The 15,996-nt window shown below is 50.0% G+C and overlaps 1 protein-coding gene across 3 annotated transcripts in view; it reads left to right on the top strand.

Annotated features, from left to right (window-relative positions):
* Positions 1 to 15,996, top strand: part of STK36 (serine/threonine kinase 36) — a 295,926-nt gene that overhangs the window by 242,967 nt on the left and 36,963 nt on the right. For all 3 annotated transcript variants that reach the window (XM_063935506.1, XM_063935505.1, XM_063935504.1), the window contains exons 23-24: positions 869 to 1,028; positions 7,087 to 7,234. In XM_063935506.1, coding sequence (XP_063791576.1) covers positions 869 to 1,028; positions 7,087 to 7,234 — 308 coding nt within the window. The remainder of the gene's footprint in view (positions 1 to 868; positions 1,029 to 7,086; positions 7,235 to 15,996) is intronic.

Below are 15,996 nucleotides of genomic sequence, written 5' to 3'. Positions count from 1 at the left end.
CGGGAATGTCTGTACAGGTGATGCTGGGAATGTCGGTACGGGTGACAGTAATGCTGGTAATGTCTGTATGGGTGACGGTGACGCCTGTATGGGTGACGGTTACGCTGGTAATGTCTGTACGGGTGATGCCGGGAATGTCTGTACGGGTGATGCCGGGAATGTCTGTACGGGTGACAGTGATGCTGGTAATGTCTGTACGGGTGACTGTGACGCCTGTACGGGTGACGGTGTTGCCGGGAATGTCTGTACGGGTGTTGCCGGGAATGTCTATACGGGTGACATTGACGCTGGTAATGTCTGTACGGGTGATGCCGGGAATGGCTGTACGGGTGACATTGACACTGGTAATGTCTGTACGGTTGATGCCGGGAATGTCTGTACGGGTGACATTGACGCCTGGAATGTCTGTACAGGTGATGCCGGGAATGTCTGTGCGGGTGAAGCCGGGAATGTCTGTACAGGTGCCGGTGACACCGGGAATGTCTGTATGGGTGACAGTGACACCGGTGATGTCTGTATGGGTGACAGTGACAACGGTGATGTCTGTACGGGTGACTGTGACGCCGGTACGGGTGACAGTGCCGCTGGTAATGTCTGTACGGGTGACTGTGACGCTGGTAATGTCTGTACGAGTGACGGTGACGCCGGTACGGGTGATGGTGACGCTGGTAATGTCTGTACGAGTGACGGTGACGCCTGTACGGGTGACGGTGACGCCTGTACGGGTGACAGTGACGCTGGTAATGTCTGTACGGGTGATGCTGGGAATATCTCTGTACTCTGCACTCCTGTGTGTAAGATCCCTATGTATTATTGTTATGTAATCTTTTCTCATTCTCTCCTGTACATCCTTTGTGCGATGTCTTAGGACAAAGCGATGTTTCCTGCTCTAGCAGATGAATGTGGCTTCCTGTGGCACAGTGTCTGCATCCTGCTCCGATTCTCCAGCCCAAGAGCACAGCTAGAGGGAGACACTCCACGTGGAGAAGATCTTCCGCAGCCACATTGGAGCTTGCTGTCTGTGCGTGGTAAGAGGAAGCTGTGCATGGAGGAAGTGGGCGGTACACATTGCAGCGTATGGAGGAAGTGGGCAGTACACATTGCAGCGTATGGAGGAAGTGGGCAGTACACATTGCAGCGTATGGAGGAAGTGGGCAGTACACATTGCAGCGTATGGAGGAAGTGGGCAGTACACATTGCAGCATATGGAGGAAGAGGGCGGTACACATTGCAGCGTATGGAGGAAGTGGGTAGTACACATTGCAGCGTATGGAGGAAGTGGGCAGTACACATTGCAGCGTATGGAGGCAGTGGGCAGTACACATTGCAACGTATGGAGGAAGTGGGCAGTACACATTGCAGCGTATGGAGGAAGTGGGCAGTACACATTGCAGCGTATGGAGGCAGTGGGCAGTACACATTGCAACGTATGGAGGAAGTGGGCAGTACACATTGCAGCGTATGGAGGAAGTGGGCAGTACACATTGCAGCGTATGGAAGAAGTGGGGCAGTACACATTGCAGTGTATAGAGGAAGTGGGGCAGTACACATTGCAGCGTATGGAGGAAGTGGGGCAGTACACATTGCAGCGTATGGAGGAAGTGGGGCAGTACACATTGCAGCGTATGGAGGAAGTTGGCAGTGCGAATTGCAGCGTATGGAGGAAGTGGGCAATACACATTGCAGCATATGGAGGAAGTGGGGCAGTACACGTTGCAGCATATGGAGGAAGTGGGCAGTACAAATAGCAGTGTATGGAGGTAGTGGACAGTACACATTGCAGGGTATGGAGGAAGTGGGCAGTACGTATTGCAGCGTATAAGGAAGTGGGCAGTACGTGCTGCCACGTATGGAGGAAGTGGGCAGTACAAATAGCAGTGTATGGAGGAACTAGGCAGTACGCATTGCAGTGTGTGGAGGAAGTGGGCAGTACACATTGCAGCGTATGGAGGAAGTGGGCAGTACACATTGCAGCGTATATGGAGGAAGTGAGCAGTACACATTGCAGCAGTGTATGGAGGAAGTGGGCAGTACACATTGCAGCAGTGTATGGAGGAAGTGGGCAGTACACATTGCAGCGTATGGAGGAAGTGTGCTGTACACATTGCAGCGTATGGAGGAAGTGGGCAGTACACATTGCAGCGTATGGAGGAAGTGTGCTGTACACATTGCAGCGTATGGAGGAAGTGGGCAGTACACATTGCAGCGTATGGAGGAAGTGGGCAGTACACTGCAGCATATGGAGGAAGTGGGCAGTGCGCATTGCAGCGTATGGAGGAAGTGGGCAGTACACATTGCAGCATATGGAGGAAGTGGGGCAGTACACATTGCAGCGTATGGAGGAAGTGGGCAGTACACATTGCAGCGTATGGAGGAAGTGGGCAGTACACATTGCAGCGTATATGGAGGAAGTGACCAGTACACATTGCAGCAGTGTATGGAGGAAGTGGGCAGTACACATTGCAGCGTATGGAGGAAGTGGGCAGTACACATTGCAGCGTATGGAGGAAGTGTGCTGTACACATTGCAGCGTATGGAGGAAGTGGGCAGTACACATTGCAGCGTATGGAGGAAGTGGGCAGTACACATTGCACCGTATGGAGGAAGTGGGGCAGTACACATTGCATCGTATGGAGGAAGTGGGCAGTACACATTGCATCGTATGGAGGAAGTGGGGCAGTACACATTGCAGCGTATGGAGGAAGTGGGCAGTACACATTGTCTCATATAGAGGAAGTGAGCAGTACACATTGCAGCGTATGGAGGAAGTGGGCAGTACACATTGCAGTGTATGGAGGAAGTGGGGCAGTACACATTGCAGCGTATGGAGGAAGTGGGCAGTACACATTGTCTCATATAGAGGAAGTGAGCAGTACACATTGCAGCGTATGGAGGAAGTGGGCAGTACACATTACAGTGTGTGGAGGAAGTGGGCAGTACACATTGCAGCGTATGGAGGAAGTGGGCAGTACGCATTGCAGCGTGTGGAGGAAGTGGGCAGTACACATTGCAGAGTATGGAGGAAGTGGGGCAGTACACATTGCATCGTATGGAGGAAGTGGGCAGTACACATTGCATCGTATGGAGGAAGTGGGGCAGTACACATTGCAGCGTATGGAGGAAGTGGGCAGTACACATTGCCTCATATAGAGGAAGTGAGCAGTACACCTTGCAGCGTATGGAGGAAGTGGGCAGTACACATTGCCTCATATAGAGGAAGTGGGCAGTACGCATTGCAGTGTGTGGAGGAAGTGGGCAGTACACATTGCAGCGTATGGAGGAAGTGGGCAGTACGCATTGCAGCGTGTGGAGGAAGTGGGCAGTACGCAGTGCAGCGTGTGGAGGAAGTGGGCAGAACACATTGCAGAGTATGGAGGAAATGGGGCAGTACACATTGCAGCGTATGGAGGAAGTGAGCAGTACACATTGCCTCATATAGAGGAAGTGGGCAGTACACATTGCCTCATATAGAGGAAGTGAGCAGTACACATTGCCTCATATAGAGGAAGTGGGCAGTACACATTGCCTCATATAGAGGAAGTGAGCAGTACACATAGCTGTGACATTCTGGGACTTGATGAAATATTCCCTTGTTTGTAGCAGTCAGAACTGAAAGATCATTTATATACAGTTTATATTCCGCAGTATACAACATACATGGGATATCATTCAACAGCAGAAACCTTAAACAGGATCAAACATCTGACTGCACCACAGGTCCTCCAGCTCTGTAGCTTGTTTCTGGTGAATGTCCCAGCCATCCCCCTTATGGAGGTATCTGCTGTCTGCCCCCAGAGGCAGCTGTACATTGGGATAGGGAGAGGAAAGGAAGCCAGGGGAGCGGGAGTTATATACCCCGTACAGCTTGGAATAGCCCTGGTCTGTGACCCATGTCTGGGGGTGGCAGTACCATATTCATCTACAGACATATTTAGGGTTTGGAGGGTCACATGTAAATTGCACTGGTAAGATGTGTGTATGATGTATATATGGCTACTGGAGAGCGTGTAGAACACATGTATGTATCACATTAGTAGTACACTGTGGTGCACTGCCAGGGATTCCTGTGCGATGTCTGTGACATATTATTGTAGAACACATGTATGTATCACATTAGTAGTACACTGCGGTGCACTGCCAGGGATTCCTGTACAATGTCTGTGACACGTTATTGTAGAACACATGTATGTATCACATTAGTAGTGCACTGCCAGGGATTCCTGTGCGCTGTCTGTGACACGTTATTGTAGAACACATGTATGTATCACATTAGTAGTACACTGTGGTGCACTGCCAGGGATTCCTGTGCGATGTCTGTGACATGTTATTGTAGAACACATGTATGTATCACATTAGTAGTACACTGCGGTGCACTGCCAGGGATTCCTGTGCAATGTCTGTGACACGTTATTGTAGAACACATGTATGTATCACATTAGTAGTGCACTGCCAGGGATTCCTGTGCGCTGTCTGTGACACGTTATTGTAGAACACATGTATGTATCACATTAGTAGTACACTGCGGTGCACTGCCAGGGATTCCTGTGCAATGTCTGTGACACGTTATTGTAGAACACATGTATGTATCACATTAGTAGTGCACTGCCAGGGATTCCTGTGCGCTGTCTGTGACACGTTATTGTAGAACACATGTATGTATCACATTAGTAGTACACTGCGGTGCACTGCCAGGGATTCCTGTGCAATGTCTGTGACGCGTTATTGTAGAATACATGTATGTATCACATTAGTAGTACACTGCGGTGCACTGCCAGGGATTCCTGTGCAATGTCTGTGACGCGTTATTGTAGAATACATGTATGTATCACATTAGTAGTACACTGCGGTGCACTGCCAGGGATTCCTGTGCGCTGTCTGTGACACGTTATTGTAGAACACATGTATGTATCACATTAGTAGTACACTGCGGTGCACTGCCAGGGATTCCTGTGCAATGTCTGTGACGCGTTATTGTAGAATACATGTATGTATCACATTAGTAGTACACTGCGGTGCACTGCCAGGGATTCCTGTGCAATGTCTGTGACGCGTTATTGTAGAATACATGTATGTATCACATTAGTAGTGCACTGCCAGGGATTCCTGTGCGCTGTCTGTGACACGTTATTGTAGAACACATATATGTATCACATTAGTAGTACACTGCGGTGCACTGCCAGGGATTCATGTGCAATGTCTGTGACACGTTATTGTAGAACACATGTATGTATCACATTAGTAGTGCACTGCCAGGGATTCCTGTGCGCTGTCTGTGACACGTTATTGTAGAACACATGTATGTATCACATTAGTAGTACACTGTGGTGCACTGCCAGGGATTCCTGTGCGATGTCTGTGACATGTTATTGTAGAACACATGTATGTATCACATTAGTAGTACACTGCGGTGCACTGCCAGGGATTCCTGTGCAATGTCTGTGACACGTTATTGTAGAACACATGTATGTATCACATTAGTAGTGCACTGCCAGGGATTCCTGTGCGCTGTCTGTGACACGTTATTGTAGAACACATGTATGTATCACATTAGTAGTACACTGCGGTGCACTGCCAGGGATTCCTGTGCAATGTCTGTGACACGTTATTGTAGAACACATGTATGTATCACATTAGTAGTGCACTGCCAGGGATTCCTGTGCGCTGTCTGTGACACGTTATTGTAGAACACATGTATGTATCACATTAGTAGTACACTGTGGTGCACTGCCAGGGATTCCTGTGCGATGTCTGTGACATGTTATTGTAGAACACATGTATGTATCACATTAGTAGTACACTGCGGTGCACTGCCAAGGGATTCCTGTGCAATGTCTGTGACACGTTATTGTAGAACACATGTATGTATCACATTAGTAGTGCACTGCGGTGCACTGCCAGGGATTCCTGTGCGATGTCTGTGACACGTTATTGTAGAACACATGTATGTATCACATTAGTAGTGCACTGCCAGGGATTCCTGTGCGATGTCTGTGACACGTTATTGTAGAACACATGTATGTATCACATTAGTAGTACACTGCGGTGCACTGCCAGGGATTCCTGTGCGATGTCTGTGACACGTTATTGTAGAACACATGTATGTATCACATTAGTAGTACACTGCGGTGCACTGCCAGGGATTCCTGTGCGATGTCTGTGACACGTTATTGAAGAACGCATGTATGTATCACATTAGTAGTACACTGCGGTGCACTGCCAGGGATTCCTGTACGATGTCTGTGACACGTTATTGTAGAACGCATGTATGTATCACATTAGTAGTACACTGCGGTGCACTGCCAGGGATTCCTGTGCGATGTCTGTGACACGTTAGTGTAGAACGCATGTATGTATCACATTAGTAGTACACTGCAGTGCACTGCCAGAGATTCCTGTGTGATGACTGTGACACGTTATTGTAGAACACATGTATGTATCACATTAGTAGTACACTGCGGTGCACTGCCAGAGATTCCTGTGTGATGACTGTGACACGTTATTGTAGAACACATGTATGTATCACATTAGTAGTACACTGCGTGCACTGCCAGGGATTCCTGTGCGATGTCTGTGACACGTTATTGAAGAACGCATGTATGTATCACATTAGTAGTGCACTGCCAGGGATTTCTGTGCGCTGTCTGTGACACGTTATTGAAGAACGCATGTATGTATCACATTAGTAGTACGCTGCGGTGCACTGCCAGGGATTCCTGTGCAATGTCTGTGACGCGTTATTGTAGAATACATGTATGTATCACATTAGTAGTACACTGCGGTGCACTGCCAGGGATTCCTGTGCAATGTCTGTGACGCGTTATTGTAGAATACATGTATGTATCACATTAGTAGTACACTGCGGTGCACTGCCAGGGATTCCTGTGCGATGTCTGTGACACGTTATTGAAGAACGCATGTATGTATCACATTAGTAGTACACTGCGGTGCACTGCCAGGGATTCCTGTGCGATGACTGTGACCGGTTACTGTGAGTAGTGGGCGATGCCTTCCATAGCTGGACCATAGACCGTCTCTAGGTAGAACCACTGCTCCGCATCACTAACACCAATGGTTTTGCTGTTTTAGGAGTTGTGACGTTTCTTCACCTGGCTCTGGTGACCTCCGTACAGAACCCCAGTCATTTCCTTGGCCTCCTCAGGGTTCCTGAAAGTGATGTCGTGACGGCATTGAACCGACTTGTGAGCCCCAGCTTTCTGGGTCATGTGATGGAAGTGTAAGATGAGTGTAATATTTAATTCAGCCCCTGTCTGGCTCATTGCTGTCACATCATGTACAGATGTAGCCTCATCTTTCCTCTGTGTGGTCTGCAGTACGAAAAACCAGTCGCATTATGGTTGCCTGCGCCTCGTCGCAGCTTGGTGTATTCAGTCGCAATATAATGAATTGAGTCTCCGGCTGCTGCAATACTGGTGTTCATCCACCAGGTGTCGTTTTTCAAAACCACCATTGCATTGCTCATGTGTGAACAGAAGCGGTTCAAGGCGCAGGCAAGCCCGGCCTGTGACTGGGGCGCTGCAGCCTGCGGGCACAGCCGCAGGCACCCGCCACCGACCTGCACCCCGCATCCCACACCCCAGCTGCAGCCGGCACCATTGTCAGACGCTAGAGGTTCTAATTGACCTCTAGTGTCTGTGCGGCGCTATGGGAGAGGCGTCATGACGTCTCTCCCATAGATCCGAGGAGCCGGCGGCCAGAGACGGAGCGCTACAGCCGGCGGGAAGCAGGAACGGGGCCGGTGAGCATTGTGGGTTTTTTTATTTTCTTTGTGTGTGTAAGCGGCGCTACTAGGAGGCACATCTACTGGGGGCTAAACTACAGGGGGCACATCTACTGGGGGCTAAACTACAGGGGGCACATCTACTGGGGGCTAAACTACAGGGGGCACATCTACTGGGGCTAAACTACAGGGGGCACCTCTACTGGGGGATAAACTACAGGGGGCACATCTACTGGCGGCTAAACTACAGGGGGCACATCTACTGGGGGCTAAACTACAGGGGGCACATCTACTGGGGGCTAAACTACAGGGGGCACATCTACTGGGGGCTAAACTACAGGGGGCACACCTACTGGGGGCTAAACTACAGGGGGCACATCTACTGGGGGCTAAACTACAGGGGGCACAAATACTGGAGGCTAAACTACAGGGGGCACAAATACTGGGGGCATAACTTCAGGGGGCATAACTACAGGGGGCACAAATACTGGGGGCTAAACTACAGGGGGCACAAATACTGAAGGCTAAACTACAGGGGGCACAAATACTGGGGGCATAACTACAGGGGGCACAAATACTGGAGGCTAAACTACAGGGGGCACAAATACTGGAGGCTAAACTACAGGGGGCACAAATACTGGAGGCTAAACTACAGGGGGCACAAATACTGGGGGCATAACTACAGGGGGCACAAATACTGGAGGCATAACTACAGGGGGCACAAATACTGGGGGCATAACTACTGGGGGCACAAATACTGGGGGCATAACTTCAGGGGGCACAAATACTGGAGGCATAACTACAGGGGGCACAAATACTGGAGGCTAAACTACAGGGGGCACAAATACTGGGGGCATAACTACAGGGGGCACAAATACTGGAGGCTAAACTACAGGGGGCACAAATACTGGGGGCATAACTTCAGGGGGCATAACTACAGGGGGCACAAATACTGGAGGCTAAACTACAGGGGGCACAAATACTGGGGGCATAACTACAGGGGGCACAAATACTGGAGGCTAAACTACAGGGGGCACAAATACTGGAGGCTAAACTACAGGGGGCACAAATACTGGAGGCTAAACTACAGGGGGCACAAATACTGGGGGCATAACTACAGGGGGCACAAATACTGGAGGCATAACTACAGGGGGCACAAATACTGGGGGCATAACTACTGGGGGCACAAATACTGGGGGCATAACTTCAGGGGGCACAAATACTGGAGGCATAACTACAGGGGGCACAAATACTGGAGGCTAAACTACAGGGGGCACAAATACTGGGGGCATAACTACAGGGGGCACAAATACTGGAGGCTAAACTACAGGGGGCACAAATACTGGGGGCATAACTTCAGGGGGCATAACTACAGGGGGCTAAACTACAGGGGGCACAAATACTGGGGGCTAAACTACAGGGGGCACAAATACTGGAGGCTAAACTACAGGGGGCACAAATACTGGGGGCATAACTACAGGGGGCACAAATACTGGAGGCTAAACTACAGGGGGGACAAATACTGGGGGCATAACTACAGGGGGCACAAATACTGGAGGCTAAACTACAGGGGGCACAAATACTGGGGGCATAACTACAGGGGCACAAATACTGGAGGCTAAACTACAGGGGGCACAAATACTGGGGGCATAACTTCAGGGGGCATAACTACAGGGGGCACAAATACTGGGGGCTAAACTACAGGGGGCACAAATACTGGAGGCTAAACTACAGGGGGCACAAATACTGGGGGCATAACTACAGGGGGCACAAATACTGGAGGCTAAACTACAGGGGGGACAAATACTGGGGGCATAACTACAGGGGGCACAAATACTGGAGGCTAAACTACAGGGGGCACAAATACTGGGGGCATAACTACAGGGGCACAAATACTGGAGGCTAAACTACAGGGGGCACAAATACTGGGGGCATAACTTCAGGGGGCATAACTACAGGGGGCACAAATACTGGGGGCTAAACTACAGGGGGCACAAATACTGGAGGCTAAACTACAGGGGGCACAAATACTGGGGGCATAACTACAGGGGGCACAAATACTGGAGGCTAAACTACAGGGGGCACAAATACTGGAGGCTAAACTACAGGGGGCACAAATACTGGAGGCTAAACTACAGGGGGCACAAATACTGGGGGCATAACTACAGGGGGCACAAATACTGGGGGCATAACTACAGGGGGCACAAATACTGGAGGCTAAACTACAGGGGGCACAAATACTGGGGGCTAAACTACAGGGGGCAAAAATACTGGAGGCTAAACTACAGGGGGCACAATTACTGGGGGCTAAACTACAGGGGGCAAAAATACTGGAGGCTAAACTACAGGGGGCACAAATACTGGGGGCATAACTACAGGGGGCACAAATACTGTGGGCTAAACTACAGAGGGCACCTCTACTGGGGGCACAAAGTCTAGACCCGGCCTTGTGTGTGAAGTCTCCATTGTACAGTGAAACGATATTTATAGATTAAGAACTACTTTTTTTTTTATTGCTTTTTTATTTCCTCCTCAGATGCCCGGAACACTATAATGTAGCGTGTTATATGATGGTGGATGTACAGTGCTGTGATGTATGTGTAACACGCCTCACCACGATAACCGCTGTTATTACACACTGCTCGTGCTGGAGCACTCATGATTTACTGTCAATTTTACCTTGCAAATCTAATTTTCTTCTTCAGGGTCCATGGGCTCCACAGGGTTAACCTTGGGGCATGCTTAGTGAAGACCAGGATCAGGCACTGAGCAGCAAAGCTTTGAGCCTCCCAGGATGCACTGGGTACTTCTCCCCCCATACCCCGCCCACATCTCAGGCTCTTCAGTTTTTGTTTGGTGCCAGCAGCAGCTAGTCACCACTGAACATCATGCAGCCCGAGCTTTTAATATTCACTGTTTCTACTTTTACTTTTTCTGAGAAAATAGTGCTTGGCGGTCCATGTGCCGCCAGCGCTAATGCTCCGTCACCGGCGCCGCGCAAGTGTAATTGTATCTCTGCATGTGCCGCCAGCGCTAATGCTCCGTCACCCTCACCGGCGCCGCGCAAGTGTAATTGTATCTCTGCATGTGCCGCCAGCGCTAATGCTCCGTCACCGGCGCCGCGCAAGTGTAATTGTATCTCTGCATGTGCCGCCAGCGCTAATGCTCCGTCACCCTCACCGGCGCCGCGCAAGTGTAATTGTATCTCTGCATTGTATGTGACTTATCTGCTGGCTGTGCTTCTCTCTTTTCCCTGTACCTTTTATTATTACAGTAACCCTTTAATACTGGTGTGTATAGTGTTTACTCTTGTCTTGTCACATACTATTATCTGTTACATGCTGCACATTACCATATTGGGTGTGACAAAGGCAATGCACAACAGACTGGGGCACCTACTCTGGTAGCATGTGGAACCTGTGCAACAGAGGTTTATTGTCAGTGCATTGCTTGTGTTGTACCCCATGGCACATCAGACCCCCCCCCCCCCCCCAGCTCCATTACAAGAGCCGCCATGGTTTTTTTTCCTTAACTTGCTGGCTAAAATAGCTGACCGTATTTCAACCCCATCAGTGTCTCCCCCTATGGGTCTCCCACAGCCATTACAGCCTGTTTATCAGCCCATAGCAGCCCCACCCAACCCTGCTCCCTGGTTGGACTTATTTTCTAACTCTATACAGAGTATGGCTGCTTCTTTGTCTGCATTTCAGATCATATTACAGGGCTAGGTGACACTACCTACACGTACTTCCACGTGCTGTGCCATCCTCACAGCCTATGCCACTCTCTGATCCTGAGGAATCTTCTGCAGCAGATCAGGCCAAAGTCTCTGATGCTGACTCCCCCTCTGGGGAGGAAGAGATACATTCCAAATTTAATGTGGCTGCATACTGAACCAGACCCAAAATCTATGGATCCTCTGTGTAAACGACACAAGGTTTCCACACTTTGATCATTTCTCTGAAGCTAGGATTGAGGCATGGAAAACACCCTAGCAAGAAGTTTACTATTCCAAAAAGGCTTAAGTCCTTTTATCCGTTACCCATATCTCATTGTGCAAAATGGGAAAATCCACCTACAGTGGATGCTCATGTGAAACGTTTGGATCACAACAGACGCCTGGGTCCAAGAAGTGGTCTCTCACGAGTATGCTCTCTCCTTCCTGAAGCGTCCTCCCAGACTATACTTTCCTACCAGTCCACCAGCAGACCTGGGAGGGGGGGGGCTGGGGTACACTTCCCCAGCGGCTGCTATTGTCTGCTGCCGCTGGGTGGGGGGATCCTGCTGTGCTGACCGGTCAGCAGTGATCGGCAGCACGGCAACACTGGGGGGAGGGTGCAGGGAGGCAGAGGGACTTTCCGGTCCCTCTGACAGCAGCAGCGGAGGGAAGTTTCTCTTCCCTGCCGCTGGTTACACTGTTTATCTTACTGGTGGCATCCTATGCGACCAGGTCCAGATAAAGCACTTGCAGGCATGGTCGCATCTGATGCCACCATGCCAGGCAAGTGGTTAACAGGGCTAGGAGTTCTATTCTGCACTCGTTTTGGTTCTGAAACCCAATTGGTCCCTCGTCCTATTCTAAATCTAAAGTTACTGAATAAATACCTCAAGGTACCCAGCTTCCGTATGGAAACTCTACATTCAATTGTCCTGGCTATGCAGCCTGGGGATTTTATGGTCTTCCTGGATATACAGGATGCTTACCTCCATGTACCTGTAGCACCCTATCATCAACAAATTCTCCGATTTGCTGTCCTACGTCAGCATTTCCAGTTCCAGGCCCTAACCTTCGGACTGTCCACAGCCCCCAGCATGTTCGCCAAACTCATGGCGGTGATGGCTACTCATCTCCGATGGCAAGGAATTCAGATTTACCCTTACCTGGATGACCTCCTTCTTCTGGCACATTCTCCAGAGGTCCTGCACCATCATCTCCAGGTGACAATGTCATTCCTTCAGAGCCTGAGCTGTGGATGGGGTATAATGGGAGAGGGACCCAGTGCATCCTGGGAGGCTCAAAGCTTTGCTGTTCAGTGCCTGATCCTATTCTCCACCAAGCATACCCCAAGGTTAACCTTGTGGATCCCATGGACCTCAAGAAAAAAAAAGAGTTAACAAGGGTAAGTTTTACCATAACTCTTATTTCTCTGACATCCTAAGTGGATGCTGGGGACTCCGTCAGGACCATGGGGATTAGCGGCTCCGCAGGAGACAGGGCACAAAAATAAAAGCTTTAGGACTAGGTGGTGTGCACTGGCTCCTCCCCCTATGACCCTCCTCCAAGCCTCAGTTAGGTTTTTGTGCCCGGCCGAGAAGGGTGCAATCTAGGTGGCTCTCCTGAGCTGCTTAGAGTAAAAGTTAGACTTAGGTTTTTTATTTTCAGTGAGTCCTGCTGGCAACAGGCTCACTGCATCGAGGGACTAAGGGGAGAAGAAGCGAACTCACCTGCGTGCAGAGTGGATTGGGCTTCTTGGCTACTGGACATTAGCTCCAGAGGGACGATCACAGGCCCAGCCATAAATGGGTCCCGGAGCCGCGCCGCCGGCCCCCTTACAGAGCCAGAAGAGTGAAGAGGTCCAGAAATCGGCGGCAGAAGACGTCCTGTCTTCAAGAAAGGTAGCGCACAGCACCGCAGCTGTGCGCCATTGCTCTCAGCACACTTCACACTCCGGTCACTGAGGGTGCAGGGCGCTGGGGGGGGGCGCCCTGAGACGCAATGTAAACACTATATATGGCTAAAAATACATCACATATAGCTCCTGGGCTATATGGATGTATTTAACCCCTGCCATTTTACCTCATAAAAAGCGGGAGAAAGGCCGCCGTGAAGGGGGCGGAGCCTATCTCCTCAGCACACAAGCGCCATTTTCCCTCACAGCTCCGCTGGAAGGACGTCTCCCTGACTCTCCCCTGCAGTCCTGCACTACAGAAACAGGGTAAAAAAGAGAGGGGGGGGCACTAATTTGGCATATAAACATATATAGCAGCTATAAGGGAGAAACACTTACTTATAAGGTTGTCCCTATACATATATAGCGCTCTGGTGTGTGCTGGCAAACTCTCCCTCTGTCTCCCCAAAGGGCTAGTGGGGTCCTGTCCTCTATCAGAGCATTCCCTGTGTGTGTGCTGTGTGTCGGTACGCGTGTGTCGACATGTATGAGGAGGAAAATGGTGTGGAGGCGGAGCAATTGCCTGTATTAGTGATGTCACCCCCTAGGGAGTCGACACCTGACTGGATGGTCTTATTTAAGGAATTACGTGATAGTGTCAGCACTTTACAAAAAACTGTTGACGACATGAGACAGCCGGCAAATCAGTTAGTGCCTGTCCAGGCGTCTCAGACACCGTCGGGGGCTCTAAAGCGCCCATTACCTCAGTCGGTCGACACAGACACGGACACTGACTCCAGTGTCGACGGTGAAGAAACAAACGTATTTTCCAGTAGGGCCACACGTTACATGATCACGGCAATGAAGGAGGCTTTGCATATTTCTGATACTACAAGTACCACAAAAAAGGGTATTATGTGGGGTGTGAAAAAACTACCCGTAGTTTTTCCTGAATCAGATGAATTAAATGAAGTGTGTGATGATGCGTGGGTTTCTCCCGATAAAAAATTGCTGATATCAAAGAAATTATTGGCATTATACCCTTTCCCGCCAGAAGTTAGGGCGCGTTGGGAAACACCCCCTAGGGTGGATAAGGCACTCACGCTTATCAAAACAAGTGGCGTTACCATCTCCGGATACGGCCGCCCTCAAGGAGCCAGCTGATAGGAAGCTGGAAAATGTCCTAAAAAGTATATACACACATACTGGTGTTATACTGCGACCAGCAATTGCCTCAGCCTGGATGTGCAGCGCTGGGGTGGCTTGGTCGGAGTCCCTGACTGAAAATATTGATACCCTTGACAGGGACAGTATTTTATTGACTATAGAGCATTTAAAGGATGCATTTCTATATATGCGTGATGCACAGAGGGATATTTGCACTCTGGCATCAAGAGTAAGTGCGATGTCCATTTCTGCCAGAAGATGCTTATGGACACGACAGTGGTCAGGTGATGTGGATTCCAAACGGCACATGGAAGTATTGCCGTATAAAGGGGAGGAGTTATTTGGGGTCGGTCTATCGGACCTGGTGGCCACGGCAACAGCTGGAAAATCCACCTTTTTACCCCAAGTCACCTCTCAGCAGAAAAAGACACCGTCTTTTCAGCCTCAGTCCTTTCGTCCCCATAAGGGCAAGCGGGCAAAAGGCCAGTCATATCTGCCCCGGGGTAGAGGAAAGGGAAAAAGACTGCAGCAGGCAGCCCCTTCCCAGGAACAGAAGCCCTCCACCGCTTCTGCCAAGTCCTCAGCATGACGCTGGGGCCTTACAAGCGGACTCAGGTGCGGTGGGGGGTCGTCTCAAGAGTTTCAGCGCGCAGTGGGCTCACTCGCAAGTGGACCCCTGGATCCTACAGGTAGTATCCCAGGGGTACAGATTGGAATTCGAGACGTCTCCCCCTCGCAGGTTCCTGAAGTCTGCTTTACCAACGTCTCCCTCCGACAGGGAGGCAGTATTGGAAGCAATTCACAAGCTGTATTCCCAGCAGGTGATAATAAGAGTACCCCTCCTACAACAGGGAAAGGGGTATTATTCCACACTATTTGTGGTACCGAAGCCAGACGGCTCGGTGAGACCTATTTTAAATCTGAAATCTTTGAACACTTACATACAAAGGTTCAAATTCAAGATGGAGTCACTCAGAGCAGTGATAGCGAACCTGGAAGAAGGGGACTATATGGTGTCCCTGGACATCAAGGATGCTTACCTCCATGTCCCAATTTACCCTTCTCACCAAGGGTACCTCAGGTTTGTGGTACAGAACTGTCACTATCAGTTTCAGACGCTGCCGTTTGGATTGTCCACGGCACCCCGGGTCTTTACCAAGGTAATGGCCGAAATGATGATTCTTCTTCAAAGAAAAGGCGTCTTAATTATCCCTTACTTGGACGATCTCCTGATAAGGGCAAAGTCCAGGGAACAGTTAGTAGTCGGAGTAGCACTATCTCAAGTAGTACTACGACAGCACGGATGGATTCTAAATATTCCAAAATCGCAGCTGATCCTGACGACACGTCTGCTGTGCCTAGGGATGATTCTGGACACAGTCCAGAAAAAGGTGTTTCTCCCGGAGGAGAAAGCCAGGGAGTTATCCGAGCTAGTCAGGAACCTCCTAAAACCAGGAAAACTGTCAGTGCATCATTGCACGA

Source organism: Pseudophryne corroboree, chromosome 7 (genome assembly GCF_028390025.1).
Source record: "Pseudophryne corroboree isolate aPseCor3 chromosome 7, aPseCor3.hap2, whole genome shotgun sequence".
Lineage (NCBI taxonomy): Eukaryota > Metazoa > Chordata > Amphibia > Anura > Myobatrachidae > Pseudophryne > Pseudophryne corroboree.
Note: the sequence above shows the minus strand (reverse complement) of the source record. Positions and strands in the feature narration are given on the sequence as shown.